This window comes from Neomonachus schauinslandi, chromosome 1 (assembly GCF_002201575.2).
Source record: "Neomonachus schauinslandi chromosome 1, ASM220157v2, whole genome shotgun sequence".
Taxonomy (NCBI): domain Eukaryota; kingdom Metazoa; phylum Chordata; class Mammalia; order Carnivora; family Phocidae; genus Neomonachus; species Neomonachus schauinslandi.
The window spans coordinates 205,740,379-205,760,018 of NC_058403.1; the positions used below are offsets into that span (position 1 = coordinate 205,740,379).

General features: G+C 53.0%; 1 protein-coding gene across 3 annotated transcripts in view; it reads right to left on the reverse strand.

The window, feature by feature from the left end:
- The window catches only part of NFIX (nuclear factor I X), a 95,560-nt gene that overhangs the window by 49,788 nt on the left and 26,132 nt on the right, over positions 1–19,640 (reverse strand). For all 3 annotated transcript variants that reach the window (XM_044913186.1, XM_021705105.2, XM_021705104.2), the window contains exon 2: positions 17,270–17,801. In XM_044913186.1, coding sequence (XP_044769121.1) covers positions 17,270–17,801 — 532 coding nt within the window. The remainder of the gene's footprint in view (positions 1–17,269; positions 17,802–19,640) is intronic.

A 19,640-nucleotide genomic window follows, 5' to 3' on the forward strand; every position in this document is an offset into this window, starting at 1 on the left:
AAAGGGAATAGAAGTCATTAGAAACACTGAGAATTAGGGGAAATGCAGTGTGTAAGTGATGGGAGTGTCTTTCTGGGGCTCTGGGTGGCATGAACAGGGTACAGCTGAGAATGTGGACAGAAAAACCCTCACGCATCGTCTGCAGGAGCCAGATTTCCAGACAGCAATTTAACAATCCATATGAAGCATCTTCAGAAGAGCCTGCACCCTCTGCCTGGTGATTCAACTGCTAGGAAGTCTTGTCTGAAGTTCATACACATAGCTACCGAGCTTGGTGCATCAGGATGTCCATCCCAGCAGAATGTACAACGTAAAGGCTTCTTCACAGATGAGGGATGACATCAACTCTCGCATGCTGAAGTCTCATGCAGCCATTTAAAAGCATGTTTGTATTTTTTTAACTTTTATTTATTTAACTAATCTCTACATCCCATGTGGGGTGTGAACTCATGTCCCTGAGGTCAAGAGTCTCACCCTCTTCCGACTAAGCCAGCCAGGCACCGCTGTATTTTTTTAAATAAGCACCTATTACATTAATAATAAAAGGTAATTTCATTCATTTGTTTATTTATTTAGAGAGCGAGGGTGAGTGGAGGTGGTTGCAGAGGGAGAGAGAGAATCCCAAGCAGGCTCCATGCCCAGTGCCCAATGTAGGGCTCAATCTCATGACCTTGAGATCATGACCCGAGCCAAAATCGAGAGTCACTTAACCAACTGAGCCACCCAGGCACCCCATAAAAGGTAATTTCTCATTTCCAAAATGAAAAGGGAATAGAAGTCATTAGAAACACTGAGAATTAGGGGAAATGCACTAGGAAAAGATGTTAAACCATCAAAATTTAGTTTTTGAAAAATCGTGATGGGGTAGAATACACGGTGTTATTAAATTTTAAAAGTAGCACCCAGAAGTGTTAGTATCATAAACTCCAATTTTTAAAAAATTAAATATGCACATGAATAGGTAACAAAAAATGCAACAAAAGGTGGTTATATAAGTCGCAGAATGTTGATAATTTTTATTGACACCCCCCAAGACTTTGTACTTATTTGGTGTTTTTATGATGAATGTGCACTAGTCTTGTAATCAGAAAAATACCTTTTTTAAAACAGTGGACAGATGAGTGACTATGTGTATGCGACCGTCGCCCCACATCGTAGAAGAACATCATGAGGCAATGGGAAACCACAGCCCTGCGGGTCCATCAGTGTTCACACGGAAATTTCCTGCTCGAGTAGACTCTATGCCAAACGACACAGAGCAAGAAGGAGGGTGACACCCCCAAACCACGGTCACGCTGCGGCACGCCACACTCCCGCAACTGGGCACTAGGGCCGCTTTTCTACTGGACACGGGGGACTTTGGAAAGGAAGGTGGTCTTCAAGAAAGTAATGAGCAGGCACGTGGGGCCGGAGAAAAGAGGTTCAGGGCCAGGGAGGAAATGGCTGGCTGGAGGAGCTTAAGGTGGAGAGGGGAGAGCTGGGAATCTAAAATCTCAAAAACTAATGGGACCGACTCTGAAGTCTGAGATAAGCAAAGGGGCAGCAGCGGGTAGAACAGACTTTGGGATCGGCTCAGCCAGTGTGTGAGAAACACACTGTTCACATTCCTTTAATAATTTATTGTTAAGAACCACATCCAGCCACCAGAGCTGGGTGCACATGTACCAGCTGGGGGACGGCAGCCATCTTGGACCGGGGAGGCCAGAGCCAGAGGGGTCTCCAAGAAAGAGAGGGCTGGAAGAGCCAGCCATGAGTTTGCATCCACACAAGGGGCCTGGAGGCCAGGGCTTCTGAGGAAAGAAGAGGGGGACAGGGCAGGGGGCGCCCCTGAGCCAAAGGCAAACAATCCGTATGCCTGATGCTCCATGCACAACACTCGGGGCTGCATCTTCCCAACGCATGCTACGGGGCATCTAGTAGGTTAGCAGGGTGGAGAGGATCTGACAGGGAAGGAGATCCTGCCACGGGTGAGCTGGGCAGCCCCACAGGCTGCCTCAGTAGAGGACATGGACTCCGGGGACCATGTGCTTGCTGCAAGGCCAGAAGGGGGGCACCCCTTCTGGTCTTGCAGGGCCGGCCAGAGAGAAAAGAGAGAAGGCCTGGGGGTGGGGGCAGGCTGAACCAGGGCCGGCGGCCCACCCAGCTGTGGCCCCTATAACAAAGGGCCAGGGGAAGGAGGGGGCCAGGAAGAGGGCTGCTCTTTCCCTATCTTCCTGACACCTCAACTGCCATAAAGCAGAAAAAAAAATTTTTTTTGAGAAACTAAGTCTCATTCAACCCATTAACCCACAGCTTCTCACTTGCCCGCCACATTCCTTCCAGCCCTCCAGAAGCTCCTACCACTCCTCATCTGTCAGAAGTCTCCCCCCTCATGATGCCGACTCGGCACACTGGCTGCTATCCCGCCTTCACTCCCTTCTTTCACCAGCCCCTTTTCTGATTTTTATGCCATTCCGTGCCTTTGTGTCATTTTCAAAATGGGTTTTGGGGTTGTACAAGACTATACACTGGGCAAGAGACAGATGCGAAGGCAGATAAAACATAGTCCTAGTTCCAAGATTCCAGAAGCAGAAAAACCTACAAAATTAAATGCAAAGTGTCACAGGGAAACAAAATTACCTAGCCACCAGCCGAGCCCGGGGTCGAACTTGCGTTCAAATGGGGCTTCGCCTGGCTGACTGTTCACTTCTGCCGCAGACTCTCCAGAGGTGCCTGTCTCCTAATGAGACACATAAAGGCAGGACTTGCCACCATGGGATCATGCAGCCTCTCCCAGAGAGGGTGTGCCAAGGAGGCCAACACATGCCTCTGCCCACAGTCCACAAACCAGCGAGTGGGGCTCTGGCACACCAGGGGCATCCCTGCAGCCAGAGCGCTTTGTTGAAGAGGAACACAATTCAAGAGACCTTGCCAAGCCAGGCTGGCATCTGAGTAATTATATTAATGAATCTCTCAGTTACAAAATGTAATATTAAATGGTGGCTTCAGGACCATCATCCTCAGTTACTGACCCACGTGGCCGAACACTCCTAGGCAGCAGCATGGCTTAAACAGACCAGGCGTGTGTGTGTGTGTTGTGTGTGTGTGTGTGTGTGTGTGTGTGTTGTTTAATTTAAAAGAAATGCTTGTATTTGAAACCGTGCCCAGAGATCTGTGTGCCGGGCCCACTTTATAAACCACAATACCATAAATAAGTGAGAGAAATCTGGCCCATCCTCGGGGCAGGGGCCTCTCATTTGGCCATATTCTCGGGCTGGCAATACCCTGAGGATTACTACTCCATGGAGCAGTGGCCTTTGTGTTTGAAGCCAGCACTGCTCCCCACAGAGTTCCCCCTTGGCGCAGCAGGCAGGGCCTTGCTTGCAGACTTGTGGGCCCTGCCTCCCAGTCCATGCTCATTAGCTATCTCGATCCCAAGTCCAAACTCAAAAGTTGAGCTCCACACACATGAGGGGCAGCCTGCAGCCCAGCTGATCCTCCCGTTCTGGCCAACTACCCGGTGCAGACCAGACCAGCGAACCACCATATTGGTCATCGTCTGTGGGCCCCCTCCCAGCAGAAACAATGACCCAATTGGCCCCACCATGCGTGTGGTCAGGGCCAGAGGGCACCAAGTAAACTACAGCCAGGTAGTAAACTAAACAGGCACTCAACACAGGTGACAAAGAAGGTGCTAAAGTCTCCGGATTACCTTCCCTGTACACATGCAAAATGCAATCTGCTACAAATGACATGGGGTAAACCAGATCCTGTGAACTCCACATGCCAGAATAGGATGCAGCTCCCTCATCTGTTCCACTGGTCAAGTCTCTTTTGAGTGGCAGAGTCCTGCCCTGGTTGCCGGGTCTGGGAGTGGGCTGCTGAGGAAACAAGTTCTGGCCCTGGACCCGGTACACTGGGGGGACCCCTTGGGCCAGCAGCCACAGCAGCCTGCTCGGGTCTACACGGGAAGTGCTTGCCTGAAAGGCGAGGGAAGCAGGCAGCTTCTGCCTCTTGGGAACTCTTTGATCGGCAACAAGGGATTGCCGTTTAGTGATCTCTCCATTATTGTTCTTTTGTAATAACAGGCAAAAGATCCACGCCAGCACCAGGCTGCCCAGCAAGGGCTTACACTCAGCGCTGTCTTAGCTGTAAAAGCCTCTGAGCTTTGAGAGGGGAAAAACCCTCTCAGAAGCCCCATGAGTCCCTAGAAAAAGTCTCCCAGCCCTAGAGCCCTACACATAACCAAGCAAAAGCACAGGAAATAGAGTTACAAGAAATGCAGAGAGGAGGCGGGGCGGGGGCTCTCCGCTGGCAGAGGAAAGGGCTGTCTTGAGGAGAGGCACAGAAGCTCAGCTTTCTCTCCCTGACCCCCCCCCCGCCCCGGCAGGGCTTCTCAGCCTCACCACCTAGTGATGTCTGGAGCCAGATGATTCCTTGTTGAGGGACTATCCCGTGCACAAGCCCCAGCTCGCTAGATGCCAACAGCATCCTCCCTCGGTTGTAAGAACCAAGTATCTATAGACATTGCCAAATGTTCCCTGGAGGTCGAAGTCACCCCTGGTTAAAACCACTGTTCTAGGGTGACCAACCGTCCTGGTGTGCGAGGGACAGAGGGATTTCCTGGGACAAGGGACTTCTAGTGCTGAAACCAAAAAAATACTGGTCATACTGTGACAAGTTGGTCACCCACCCTTCCTTCCTCCCAACTAACCTCAATCCCGCCACCTGCCAACAAACAGATTTCTTCCTCAGGAATGTGAAGAGTAGCTCTTTACCACCCAATAGGAAACTACGTCTCATACACCGAAATACATGACATCCCACCCCAGAGCTTCTTCTGGGGCCAAAATATTATCCCTGTCTCCTGTGTCTTCCCAGGCGCCATCTCCCAGTGCCATGACTTCCAAAAGGCTCTCTGAGACACACTCCAAATTACTCACATACTTCTTATATTACTAAGGCCAAAATTGGCCTAAAACCTCTGGTAGGGAAGCAGTCCCGCCCTGGGGAGGACATGACTGGAGTGCAGAGTTCTGGTTTGCTCATGTTCAGCTCCCCTTCAGCTAGTGGCCCCAGAGCCATGAAGAGTCACCTGGGAGAGGGAAGAATGGAGAGAGACCATGGGCTCCCCCATTCTCCCTAACAGGCAGCAGTCTCGCCCAACCTGCTACACACAAGGAGGGGCCCCGAGACCCTCTAAAGAAGAGATGAAAGAAAATGGAGTTTCCTGCCCTGGCACTGGTTGAACACCTAAGGGTAGAGAGCCTGTCTCACCCTTGCAGCCCTCCAGCCAGGGGACCCCACCCTGCTCAATCCCAGGCACAATACCCCCTGCCCAGCTTTCTAACCATTTGCCTCCTCCCTTTAAAGGCCTCTCTTTGCTTGGTCCCCCAGGGAGCGTTCTTATTACTATGGAAACAGTGATGTCATGTGGCCGGGTGGGGCTGCAGGTCCCTCCCACCACCTCCTAACTAGGTACCATGTCTGCCTACGTCACCACTCAGAAATTTATAGCCCAGTGCCGGGTATTTATAAGGTGGCTCTGGTGTGACCACAGATTCAATGCAGGGCTGGCAGCTATTTATAGCCAGAGAATATACACTTATTACACACACACACACACACACACACACACACACACACACACACCCTGTATTCTGGGCCACGTGTTATATAACTGCCATTATGCAATAACACCCATTATATAATAATTATGCGCTAATGGGGATATAATCTGCAGGCATAATAAGGACACACTCCTCAAAGGCTGCACTCAGTCAGCCTCCTGCAGGCCGCCTCCAGGGATCTCCTGATATCTCTGCACACTCCGCCCACTCCAGAAGAGTCACCAGGTGTCACCCTACTCCCGGCTGTCATCTGCAGCTTCCCCTAGACCAACTGACCCAGCCGGAAAGCTCTCTCCAGATTCCTTCTCCCAGTCTTGTCCCTGCCCCTGGCCTGGAGAGAACACTCTTCTCTCTGCCGTATCTTTAAGCCCAACACAAAGAATTATGATGGGATAAATCCCAGAAGGCTGAGCACACTTCACCCCCCATTTTTTTTTAAAGACTTTATTTATTTATTTATTTGAGAGAGAGAAAGCGAGAGAGCGAGAGAGAGAGAGCACAAGCCGGCGGGGGTGGGGAGGAGGAGCAGAGGGAGAAGCAGACTCACCGAGCAGGGAGCCTGACCCAGGACTCAGTCCCTAGACTCCAGGATCATGACCTGAGTGGAAGGCAGATGCTTAACCAACTGAGCCACCCAGGCGCCCCCACCCCACAGGTTTTTTTTAAAAGATTTTATTTATTTATTTGAGAGAGAGAGAATGAGAGACAGAGAGCATGAGAGGGAGGAAGGTCAGAGGGAGAAGCAGACTCCCTGCCGAGCAGGGAGTCCGACGCGGGACTCGATCCCGGGACTCCAGGATCATGACCTGAGCCGAAGGCAGTCGCTTAACCAACTGAGCCACCCAGGCGCCCTCCCACCCCACATTTTAAGAAAGGAAAAAAGCAGCGGCCGCCACCAACCCTGGAAGGAGCCCGTAGGGTCCAGAAAAGCCTCTAGGATGCCAGGCTAGTTGATGAAGAGTCTACCCCATGCAGAGACTCACTCTGGCCCTCCAGGAAAGAGCTGGGAGGCTGGCTCCAGAGAGGAGAGGCTGGGGCCAAGCAGGCCACTTCTCAGCGGCCCCTCCTTCCCTCATGCCCCAGCCACACCCCCACTCCCACGGTGGCTGTGCCTTTGGCTGGGGGGTCTCAGCGTGGGCGGGGCTCAGGCCCTGACTGCCACCATCCGGGTTACATAGCCAGGAGAAATGCCCCTCGACAGGATCTTGGCTGCTCAGACACTAACGCACATTCTACGGGTCACTCAGCCCCCAGGAAGGACAAGCAAAAACTGTCACCTCAGCGAGAGGACAAGGACGTCAGCTCCACACACGGGGTGATGGGGGACATGGGTGGAATGGGCAGGGAATGGGAAAAGTCAAGACCACAGTGGCACTCCCTGGACCCGATTCAATTAGCCCAAACATACCATCTGCTCTTAAAATAGGTATCTCCATATTTAAGTTATTTGATCTACGAATTAATGAAAAAAATGAGAAGAACCTACACAGATCAGGGAAGTGAGTTTCTCTCTGGCGCAGGAGGGTTGTTTGGAGAGGTTGTCTGTCTCTTTCATTTCTCTATTGTTTGAATTTTTTAGAGAGTGTGTTTTACTACTGTAATAAAAAAAAATCGAATACATCATTTAAAAAGAGTAGTGCTGAGGCTCAGGCGACACTTCTGGTCTCTGCATCCCACGCTGCAGAAACAAATGTCTGCTGCTCTTCGGGGTCTGAGATGGCCCTGACGGCGCCACTAGCTTGTCACATAGGCCTGGGTCAGCTGAATTGCAGATCCCCTGCTCTAGTCCCCAAATGAGCAGCCCCAGCACACAGAGAGACCCCAATGCAAGATATTGGGAGGGATATTCGGGAGGAGACTCTTAGATGGGCTCCTGATTCTCATGAGGGAGAGGAGCCCCCAGATTGCTTCAGCCCAGGCTCCTGCTGCCCAGAAAGGGAACATGGCATAGGACATGCAGGGGAACAGCTGAGGCTCAGAGGTTCTGCTGCCACGCGACTGAGAGGAGAGGCAAGAAGTAAATGCGGGCAATGTTCTGTCTGAATCCCTCTGTTTCTTCCAGGCCAGAGGCTCTCAGCTGGGGCCATTTTCTCTCCATGGAAATGTCTGGAGATATTTTGGTTGTCACACCTGGGATGGGGTGTTGCAACTGACATCTAGCAGGTGGAGGCCAGAGATGTTAACCAGCCCACAACACACAGGACAGTCTCCACGACACAGAATGGCCTGGCCCGAAAGCCAACAGTGCCGTGGTTGGGAAACTGCTCTACCGGAGCTGTTGTCAGTGGTTAAGAGGTTATGTCCCTCTCTCACTAGCCACAGAAACAGGAAAATCTCTAGTATGGGCTAGCCTCTCCCTACAGCCCCACCCCTCCACACGTTGGGAGAGTTTTTATGTACACAGACCCAAAGTTTTCAAACTTTAAGAAAGGGGTAAGGGCAAGAGTTCACGTGAAGGAGCATAAGAGACAATGTAGAGAAGATTACTGCAAAACTTCCAGCAATCATCTGGGATAATTACATTCATTTTTATTTCAAACATTGATTCCAAGCAGACTCCCAGGAAAAGGGCGTGACAGAGCAAGGATCAGGCCGCCTGGCCCTAGGCCTGGACTTCCTCCCCACTCTACCTGCCCTTCCCCATACTCCAGGGAGAGGTGCCAAGAAGCCGAGCTGGCCACGGCAGGGTGAAGACATTCAGTGGACCTGACCTGACCCGAATCGTGCTGCCTCTCAGGTCGGAGGCAGGGGGCCAGCTGGTGGGGAGGCCAGTGTCAAGGACAGGCCAGGTGCCCGATCACTGTCTCCACCCCACGTGCTCAGCAGCTGGGGGAGCCCTTGAGCTGAGCCACAGGCTAGGCTCCAGCCCCACCATCTCAGCTCCTAGAGAGCAAGGGAGACCATGGGGACCCACACAGCTTTCTCCTCTGAGACTCTGCCAAGGCCAGCAATCCCCATGAAGTTCAAGGAGCAGCAAGGCCCACAGGTGGAAGTGCTCAGTGACCTGGATCCTGGGGTCCTTCTGCCAGAAACTCATCTTGTGACCTGAGTGCCTTGACATCTCTGTACTTGGGCTCCCGTCTCTGTACGGGCCCAGGGATAATAATACCTGCCCTGTCTGTATCACTCAACCATTGTGAGGAGGGAATCAGCTTCTGGCGGCTGAAAAGGCTCAGCCAGCTGACAAAAACGAGGTAATTCCTCACTGTCTTTCAAGATGGGGTTTGTGGTTCAAACAGGTCATCTTCCAGGAAGACTCCCAGGCCCCCTGTGTCTGATTCACTGATCCCCCCCCACTGCACACAGAGACCGCTGTGTGTCACCTCAGCACAAACACGTTCAGCCAGGAGCACAGATTTAAAACCAGAATCGGTGTGAGAATTTGGGTGGTTAACACACAGACAGGACTCAGCATGGTGCCTTAGCCATAACTGGGCCTTTGATGGAAAAAACAGAATTAAGGCAGGGGAGGGAGAGCAGGGGTGTGCCCCTTCCTCCATTGGACAGGGAACAAGAAGTTGTTGGGAGCCTGAACAAATGGGTGCCCCTTAAGTTATTGGATGTCCCCCAAATAACAGTGAACAATGGCCCTGACCTGGGGCAGTAGCATGCCAGGTCATCATTAAGACATCAAAAGTGAGGACAAGAGCCAGAATACCCCCTCACACACACACACCAATAGATAGGCCACAGTGGCTGGGGGGGGGGGGGCAAGTCACTTGGGAGACAAGCCCACAAAGAGCAACCCCAAAATATTTTTTAATCCCCAAAGGGCCAGAAAATCAGTTAGTAGATACCCATACGGACAAAGTAAAAAACACAGGCACCCAGGGGGTGAGGCCCAGTCCAGCCAAACCTCCCTGCCGCAGCCCCTCTGCCTGCTGGGACCCTCTTCAAATGCCAGCAACCCCTCGGCTCAAACATGCTTAAAATGGCGATGGCGGCCTGTGGGGCCGGCGTTTGTCGTGCTGTTTTCCACGGTGCCCTTGGTGCCAAGAAAAACCTATCATCAGAAATGCCATCAGCTATATTTATCTATCTCTCAGCCCCCCAGCCTCCTCCTCCCGTCTGCCAACCAGGCCCTGCGGAGCCCCCTCACCCAGTGGGCACACTTCCCCGTTGCTGACGCCCGTGACCACCTGCCCAAGCCTCACTCTCCAGCACTCCCTTCCTGAGCCGTGGCAGTCAGGCCTCCACACAGGCACAGCAACCGATGGGCTGTACCTCTTCTTACTGCATGCTGGGACGCACCCAAATGTGCTTAAAGTATGCACCCTGACAGGCACCAGTCTAGGTGCCTCTAGTCCCAAACCGCTGGCGAGGGCAGCCCTCTGTCTCCTTGCAGCTTCAGCTCCCTGTCCTCAAAGTCCTCCAGAAGCCATGGGCCATGTCCTCTGGGAGGGGCACCCATGGCTGCAGCGCCTCACAAACCAGCCATCACGGAGAGACAAGAGGTATGGGGCAGGGTTTGGAGGGTGGGGAGTGAGAGAGCAAGCCTGGGAGGATGGGGGCTTGTCCCAGGCCTGTAGGCAACAGGACGCCAGGCTGCTGGGTAGACTTGTCACCCCTCCATTTCATTCCCTGACGGAGAGTGAGGAGCCCCAGCCTGTATGTGAAGACGCTTAGAATTTCCGAGGAATGTGCATGCTAGAAGGATCCCCACTCCCTTCTCATCCAAGAGGGAATCTGGGACACTAAAGGGAAAATGGCAAAGTCAAGGTTCAGGACTACTCAAATCGTACAGCTGTGCCGAGCCCTCTACTAGTATGTCCACAGCTAACACGGGAATGTCCTTTGGTGCCAGGCATGTCAGACCTTTCCCTACTCAAGCAGTGGGCTCTAACCTGACCCTTCCCACCCTGGGGCCTAGCACGGAATGTTTGAAGGTGAACCAACGACCATATCCTAACCCCCACCCTTCCCCCTCTTGCTTGGTGGGGGCAGCCCCCACATCCCCCGTCAGCCCTCTCCCCGGAGACCGCCCATCATCCCTTTCCAAGCCCCCAACTCAGGAAGGAGTTCCAGGGAACCAACCCCTCTGAGAATGAAGCAACCCAAATAAAAATTTTAAAACCCAGAAGCTCTTTCTCTCCAGCCCCCTCCCCCTCCACTGGCAAATGAAAACAAACAAGAAATCAAAGAGGCCTTTTGTGCGAGCACCGCGCTGACACGGCTCGGGCCTTTGAAAGGACTTCTGAATCGGACACTGAAGGATAAACTAACTGAAGCGTGGCAGCTCCTGAGACAGGGGAGGGGGGTGGGACCGACGGGGCAAAGAGAGAAAGGAGTGGGGAGAGAGCCACCCTCTTCCTTGGGCAGAAGAGGGGATGCTCAGCTGGCCCTCTCTGCACAGCTGCCACAGGACACCAGAACGGGGTGGGGGGGGGACCGTGGCACAGCCCTCCGCCCCTCTGGCCCACCCTTCCCCGGCATCCCAGGGTCTGTGCAACACTAGGAAGTGGCAGAGATGGGCCCTGCCTCCCTCCCCACAGCCCCTGGTGAAGCCTGAGCAGGTCTTCCCTCCCCTCCAGCATGGATCACTGCACATTCACGCCTACAGGACAGCGCTTCTAGAAGTCATCATGAGGCCCTCACCCAAACCCTGCCAGCTGCATGCAGGAATCTCTCATTCTTCGAAGGGCCTTGCTCACAGTAGGTTCACCAAGTGCGTATTTCATGAATAAAGGAAATTCGACCACCCTGTGGCAGTGCCAAAAAGTAAACAGAATCCTCAGAAAGCCCTTTTGCGTATCTGAGGCCCAGCCCTCCCGCTGCAGAGTGGGCCTGTTTCCTCTGGGTGGGTGGTGGAGCACAGTTGGTCACCGTGCTCAGGCATCCAGGTCCCCTCCGGCTTATTCACAGCCCGCGCTCTGCTGGTTCAAGCTCAGACAAGGGTTGAGTGTTTTTTTCCCTTGAGCTACAGCTTCCAACTCAGCCAGCAGAGTGGGCACTCCACCAAGACCCGTGTGCATCACGGCCAGTGCGGACCCCTGACCGGTTGGGCAGATAGGCTATGGACAAAGGGGACAGGAGCAGATGGCCAAGGGAGTCCTAGGATGAGGCCAAGCCAAAGGACTGGGTCTGGGCATTTCTGATCTCCTCTTTGGGGTCACATCCCCTCTTGAGGCTAGCCTGAGCCCCCATCACCCTTCCATCCTGACAAGCAAGGCATCCCCTGTCACATTAACAGAGCACAGGTGGCCTGGGTCGGCTTTACAGGTGTGCAACCTGGACAGTCACACACGCCCCATGCTTGGTTTTAATGTTCTCACTGTTGTCACACTGCAGTCCCTAATCATTTTGCACCAGGAGCCCCGCACCTTCATTTTGCACTGGGCCCCACAAATTACGGAGCTGGAAGGCCCTGCAAATCCTGTGGCTACGATGGGATCTGATTGAGCCTCGAGTTTCTGTGTTCCATACCAAATGCTCCAGTTTAAGAGGGCCTCCAGGGAGTGGTGACCAAAATGGCAAGGGCTCGAGGAGCTGCGTCCAGTGCGGGAGGTGGGAGGGACCGGCAATGTTTGGCCTGGAGAAAGGACAGCTTCCTGGGGAGATGGGTGGAAAGGAACCATGAGAGCGGGCTTCAGCATCTGAGAGGCTGCCATGTTACAGAAAACTTAGCTCTCACCTGCAACGTCCCTTACCAGAAATGAGACTGGCAGGTGAAGGTGATAGGGAGGCAGCCTTGGGCGCATGAAGTCCTAACAGTCGTGATTGCGGCAGCTATGAGCCCCTGCCTGCCCGCTCTGTGCCTGTATCTGTACGTGTTAGCTGCTTTCATCCCTTTAACCATTCTCGGGGTTGGATAAACAGAAAAATTTTATGACCGAAGTTGACCTTTGCACAAAACCGACCTCTCCTCCAGGACGTTCTAAAGGGGACATTACATTGGGTTAAAAGATGATCCGTAGATCTTGCGAATCATATGAATCTGGTTCCTGGGCCCTGCGGTCTCCGCTAGCCCTGGCACCAGATGGTGTTGCCTCAAATACGCAGACCAGTGGCATTTCTGGGCCTTGAAAAGGGAGGCCGTGGGTGAGGTGGCACAGGGGCCATGCTAGGAGTTAGTCCCCCAAGAGCGCGGCTGGTGCTCCTCCGGCCCCTCCCATGCACCGGCACCAGAGCCACCAGATGGGCCGAGCGTCCAGCGAAGACTTCAGGGCATCTTGGCAGGGCTAACATGGCCGAACGATGCCCTCTACCACCAGGGAGGGACCCAGATGAGGAGTCCTCCCTCGGACCTGAAAACCAATGCTCACTGCAAAGCCCTGAGCTCTGCAGAGAGCAAAACCAGGGGACTTTAATACCTGAGAAGGGTGACCGTGCACTTGTAAAAGTTCACTTAGACAATTCCTTAGGTGCTAATCCATTTCCTGTGCTGGGTAAGGTCCAGCCATCCCAGGACCTGGAAGTGAGGAGGGAGGCAGAATCTCCTTTCAGAGCACTGCCCTGAACAACCCAAAGGAGCACAGGCTGCGGAGTCCAGACAGAGAAACCCTACAGGACAAATGACCCAGGTCCTTTAATAGCAACAACCCAAAACTGCCAGAAAAGAAACCAAGATGGAGGAGGTTATAACCTAGAGGTTATGAGTCTTGAAAGACCTATCGATCCATTGCAATGTGTGCACCTGATTTTTTTTTTTTTTTTTAGAGCTCTATGCCCAACATGGGGCTTGGACTCACGACCCTGAGATCAAGAGTCGCATGTTCTACCGACTGAGCCAGCCAGACACCCCTGTGTGCACCTGATTCCGATCCTGATCCTGACCTAGAGAAACCAACAAAATCAGATGATTAGGGAAATGTAAACACGGACTAGCCCGACCAAACTAAAGAAACTAAAGAAATTATTTTTAGGTGTGACAGTGATATTGCGGTTATGTTCTTCACAACTCCTTATCTTTAGAGATGTGCGCAGATATATTTACAGACGAAAAGCTACAATGCCTGGATTTTCTTCTAAATGACACAACGTGGGTGGGCAGTGGGGGGTATGGATGAGTCGAGACTGGCCGTAAGTTGGCAAACTACTGGCACCGGTGAAGGGGGCTCCTTCTACGTGTGAATTTCTCCATAATGAAAAAGTGGATATAAAGGAAAGAACCACCACCCAAATATCTGGACTTCACAGGCCTCCACTGCCATTTCCATTCAGTAAAGCATTTTATTACTTTCAGATTTTCTTTTTAATTTTTAAGCAATCTCTCCACCCAACGTGGGGCTCAAACTCACAACCCGAGATCAAGAGGCACATGCTCTACCAGCAGAGCCAGCCAGGCGCCCAGATTTTTCTATTTCCTAGGGCCGAAGCCTAGGTTAGGGCAGGTCTGAAGATACCAGTTCACCTTCAGGGCCCCGTGGAAGGTTTGGAAAGAGTCTAGCAGCACTCCCAGACCAGCGCAGCCATCCTTCCCCACACAAGCAGAGGCCTCCTGGACCCGCGCTCCCAGCCTATCTTCGACCGCCTGCCTTAGGGCAACCTCTTTGGAAGGAAGGACATCATCAGGGATACACATTTCCTCCCCATGACAGTGCTCTCTGACCCTGAGCTGCCTCAACGTCCCCTCCTAAATGGGACAAACACATGGCGAGACTCCTTCCCAGCAGGAAGGCTAACCCTCATGGAGGCCGTAACACACTCTGGGCGGTCTTTCGGACACCGCACACTGGGAGTGCAGCTCCGGACATCACACACACGTCCTAGATTCCCTCCCCAACCATGGCTCCTCTAGAAGCTTCATGTGGGGCAAAATAAGAGCACGCAAGGGCCACGGATGACGACGGCACGTGGAGGTAAAGCAGTGCCCTCACGCTTTGCACCGTGTCAAATTCACTTGTCGTCACACCCGGCACCACCAGCTCAGCCCAGACTGATCCTTCGGCCCAGTTTTAAGGGAAGAAAAGGACTTCTTTTAGAATCCACGGCAACTCTTGTCTGAGCCCTTGCCACCCTAGCCCCCACTCCCAGGTTCCAGGGAGGGGAAGGAACAAGGGGCAGCCTGCTGAGGACGTCGAGTGCACGGGCATGGAGAAGGCTGTGCTGTCACATCGATGCTGTCTGGGGAATTAGCCAGGAGAAGACATTTTCTAGCACACTGGGGTGGCTTAGGGGCAAAGCCGTGCCTGCTCCTCGCATTCTTGAGACCATCTACCCCAGGCCCACAGGTGGCCCGTGCCGCAACGACTCACCCCGGCTCCTGCAGTGAGGCACATCTGAATTAAAGCAATTCCAGCAAGAAATCCTACCTTCGTTGAAACTATCTGGAGTCCAGGGAGCTGGAGTAGAGATGAATTATTTAAAAATGTCCTCAGTTCTCCACTCAGCTTTTGTCAAGGAACTGGACCTCAGCCGGGACAGAAATGGCTGTGGTCGCATTCGATGGGGCATGAATTCGTTCATATTCCTGGGCAAGTGATCTCATTATAGCTGGGGGGTGGGCGGGGATGCCTCCCTTCTCCCGACACCTGCCTGGTTAGTCCAGGAGCCAGGAGGCTGGCCACAAACGGTCTCCTTCATCACACACACTTCATCCTACCTCAGCCCCATGCTGGCAGCAGTCAAGAATTTGGCCTAAAATAAAAGAGGAAAGGGAAGCAGCTCGGCTACAGGGATCTAGCTAGAGAGCAGGATAGGAGGAAGCCAGAGAAAGATGAGTACTGATTTCCATCTCAGAGGCCCTAGTTCTGAAATCAGAAGATACCGAATCCCCTTGCAGAAGATCTATCTGACAGACACAAACTCAAGGCTCCAAGCTCCCCCAAAGCTACCTCCAGCACCACCAGGCACACACCCTCCCCACTCTAACTTGCTGTGTAGACAGAGAATGAGAGGATAACTTTGCAAATTTTTCTTTAGTCTCATTTCCAGAAAGAAAAAGGACGAACAGAGGAGAGGACTGGCAGCTAGGCATTCTTCATGAGGGGTCACGATAGTCACAGGGGGCCAGGTGTAGGCCTAGAAAGATCCATGGAGGGAGCAATGGCTTCGGGGGCCAGGGCAAGGGGGGGCAGGGGTTGTCCACTGCCTCCAACCAACCACCAAAGCCACCTCTCAGAATGAGAGAGAATGTGACTGAGTAAGGAGAGAGGCCTCCAACACCACCTTTTCCTCCCCAGAGTTGTCCAACATATAAACCATCAGTGCCAATCCTAGTAAAGGTTACCTTCCTGATGCGATGCTAAAAGCTCCCCAAAATTTCATCTCTGGATTAAGTCATACCACTCCTCCCAACTTCCCAAACAGGCAAGGGAGTGACCACAGCAGAAAAGTGAGTTGCTTTTCTTTTTTATGAATGAACAGGAAGGAAGACACACACACACACTTGCGGGAAAGAACATTCACCAGAGTTGAAGTTAAGCCACATTCTGTTACATTTGCATAAAGAGAGAAAGAAGGGAAACAAGAGGGAAAAAAATACCGGAATGGTGGAAAGGAAAAAAAAAACACACACACACATACACAGAGAAAAAGGTTTGGTAGCCCTCTCATTACAAGTTGGTTGGGCATAATGTAAACACACTTCTGCCTTGCTTAATCACAGAGTGCCGCCCGTTTAGGTTTCAAAGGCGGCAGTAAATTGGGCGTAGCTGAGTGGAGGCTAAAAATTAACCAGCCATCTCTGTTTCAATTTGTAAGAAAACAAAAGCGGAAAGAAATTATAAAAAGGGAAAGGGTGGGGGGGGGGCAGTGAAAGGAACAGAGGAAGAGAACTGCACCACCCCGACCCAAAATGCTGGGTCAACTGGAAAAGCAAAGAGGAGAACTGGAACTACTTGGAACACAAAAGGAAAAGGAAAATTTGCAGTTTTTGGATTGTTTGTTTCTCTCAGACCACCGCAGCAACGACGCTCCTCCCTGCCATGCCTGTACTGGGGAGAGCCTCTGTGCTTCCCAGCCGAGGGGTGGGGGTTGTGGGCAGCCATCCTGGGGTCTCCCCACTGGAGCCACACACCGCGGAAGGGAGAGCGCACGGAATCTCCTGCTCCTTTTCACTTTCTATGAAGTCAAACGACTTTCCTACTCTCCGGCAGCCAAATCCCAGCCACAACAGCTCCCGCCTGGGCATCTGGGCCCCAGAATCTGCCTGCCTCTGCCTTCTCTTCTCTTTTCTATTCATTCTGGCTCCTAACCGGGGGTTTTACACGCCCCTCTCTCCACCGAACTGCTGCCCACCCTGCTTGTGCCAAATCCCGCGTTTCCCTAGGACTTGTGGGGAAGCCGCAGGAAAGCCAGCACCTGGCTCCCAATACTTCTGACTCATTTTAAATCTGAGCAACGAGTGATTTTTGTATGTGTGTGGTAGTGTTCATCACCAACTCTCACCATTGTGGGTAATTCAGGGGCAGTGTGGCCCCAGTCCTAAGACCTGCAGCGTCTTTTGGGTAAGATGAGTCCTCCAAAGAGGGAGATGCACGACACCCCGGTAGGTACCGTGGCAAGGGAGCGAAGGAGGAAGAATGGAGAGGGTGGAGGGAAACAGAAGGGAACCGGGAACATCACACAGGCTGCCGCCCCCCCCCCCCCCCCCCCCGCAGGACAGGCGTGCTAGTTAGGCCCATTGCATGGATCCTTTGGAAAAGAAGAGGAGCGATACACACAAAACAAATGGCGGCAAGTAAAATAAAATGGGGGGGGGGGGGGGGAGAGTGACCTACCTGGAGTGTGGACAAAGTAAGCCAGATAAAGATCCAGTTCTTTGATTGTGACTCCAATGTGATGTGGCTGGACGCAGAGGCCGGGGTTCGAGCACTGGGGCGACTTGTAGAGCCGCTCCCCATCAGTACTTTCCAGGGGGATCCCCTTAAACAAAATCACCATGACCAGGTCCAGCCGCCACACCTTGTCGGCCTGGCGCAGGCAGTCAATCCGCCGGATCTTGCCCTTCTGGTCGGGGTTGGAGAGCACGCAGCAGGGGGGCTTCTTGCCCGTGATGGTCAGCACAAAGTCCTCTCGGAACTCAGGCCGGATGTCTTTGCGCAGCTTGGCCAGCAGCCGGGATGCCCACTTCTGCTTGATCTCGGGCTTCTCGCCCAGCAGCTCGTCCTTCACCGCCCGCTCCTCGTCCTTCGACATCCGCTTCTCGTGCTTCTTGAAGTACTTGCGCTTCCGCGCCTGCAGGTTGAACCAGGTGTAGGAGAAGGCGCGGACGTGAGGCAGCAGCGCCTCGATGAACGGGTGGAACTCATCCTGCAGGCGGCAAGCCGGGAGCATGCGGGGCGAGGGAGGACGGGAGGAGGGGAAGCCGGGGTGAGGGGGAAAGAGAAAAGGAGAAAAGAAGCGTTAGAAGGGGGGCACAAGAAAAACCGCCGCCTCCTCCTCCTCCCCCCCTCCCACGACAATTTTCTCTCGTGATTGTTCTACAGAAGTGTGGTCTGGAGCCGCCACCAGCCTCGCCAGCCGCTTGCTCCCATGTCAGCCTCAGCAGCCAGACAGAGGCACCCAGCGCCTGAGCACACACCTATTCTCTCTCTCTCTCTCTCCCTCACTCACTCACACACACGCGCGCACAGACAACGTTGCCGTCCACACACACACGCTGCTGGTATCCCCGCCAGGCTCTGTCGCGCCCATGACATCTCCATGTTCTATCGCTGCCGCAAACTCCTGTCAGCTCGCCCCGGTTCAGGGTCCGGTCTGCACCGACTCCCGTGGACGCCCGGGCTAGGCGTGCGGGGGCCGCCTCGAGTCCCGACACCGGTCGGGTTTTGGCCACCCCCAAAAAGAGAACATGACATCCAGGAGCCAGCGAGGAACCGGATTTGGCATTCCCCTCCCCAAGCTGTTTTCATTCTCTTTTCTCCTGCTCCAATTGGAACATCCACCCCAGCATTTTTTTTTAATCAGATCTAAATCCTAAATATGTGATTTCAGCTTTGTTACCGACACCGATACTAATGTTAATCACAGTAATAAGGAACAAAACACTTCATGTTAGCACAAATAAGGTGGTTGCCTCGGCCACATTAGGGTTAAAAGCTACGTGGGGCGTCCTGCAGCCCCTTCCCCACTGACCCCTTCACCCTCTTTCCCACTCAGTCAGGTGACAGAGGGCTGGGCTCCCGCTTTTTGTTTTTGTTTTCGGTTTTGGTTTTTTTTTTTTTTTTTGCTTGTTTGCTTGTTTGAAGTTTAAATAATAATTGATTTCTGTTTACAAAAATAAAACTGGAAAAAATTAAATAATTACCATTGATCTGAAGCACCCGGCAAAGCCCAACGCCCGATTCTGAGCTTCTGGACTCAACAGAGTTGTGGGTGGGGGGGGGGGGGGGGGAGGGGGGAGGGGGAGGAGCAGGGGAGGAAGGTAAATGTTTTAAAGGGGGTTATTATTGGTGTTCTGGGGAATAGGGGCCGGGCTTGGGTGGATTCTCAAACCCTTCCCCCTCCTCCCCCCTCCACGCTCCATTGCACAGAAGGGGGAAATTAATATTTTTTTTGAAAAGGAGCAAAAAGAAAGAAAGGTCAGGGATAGCAAGCAGAGAGAGGGAGCGAGCCGGTTGCCACACACGCCAGGTAAACAAAAGCCAACAAAAAAATGTTCAATTTCGCCTCCTGTGCATCCTCTTTCAGTTTAAAAAGAGAGAGAGAGAGAAGGAAAATATGCAAAATTTAAAAATCAAAACCTACCTCCCAATCACCACCCCCAACACACAGCACACCCCACCCCACCCCCCACCCCACCCCACCCCCCGTGCAAAACAAAACAAAAACAAAAACCAGGAGGGGGAAAGCGGCAGCTGAAGAAAAAGGCTTTCGGCTTTGGCAGCGGCACAGGGGTGTAAACTTCGCGCTGCCTCCCTCCGCCTCTGAGCCTGATCGCAGGCAAAGGGGGAGCTCGCAGATTCCCCGGGAAGAGGACGAGTTCGGACCGGCTGCAGACCGTCGCTGGCAGACGCGTGCAAAAGAGAGAGAGGGAGTAAGGGAGGGAGGGAGGAAAGAAGAGAGAGAGGGAGAGAGCGAGGGAGGACGTGGATGGGATGGTGCTGTGTGTGTGTGTGTGTGTGTGTGTGTGTGTGTGTGTGAGAGAGA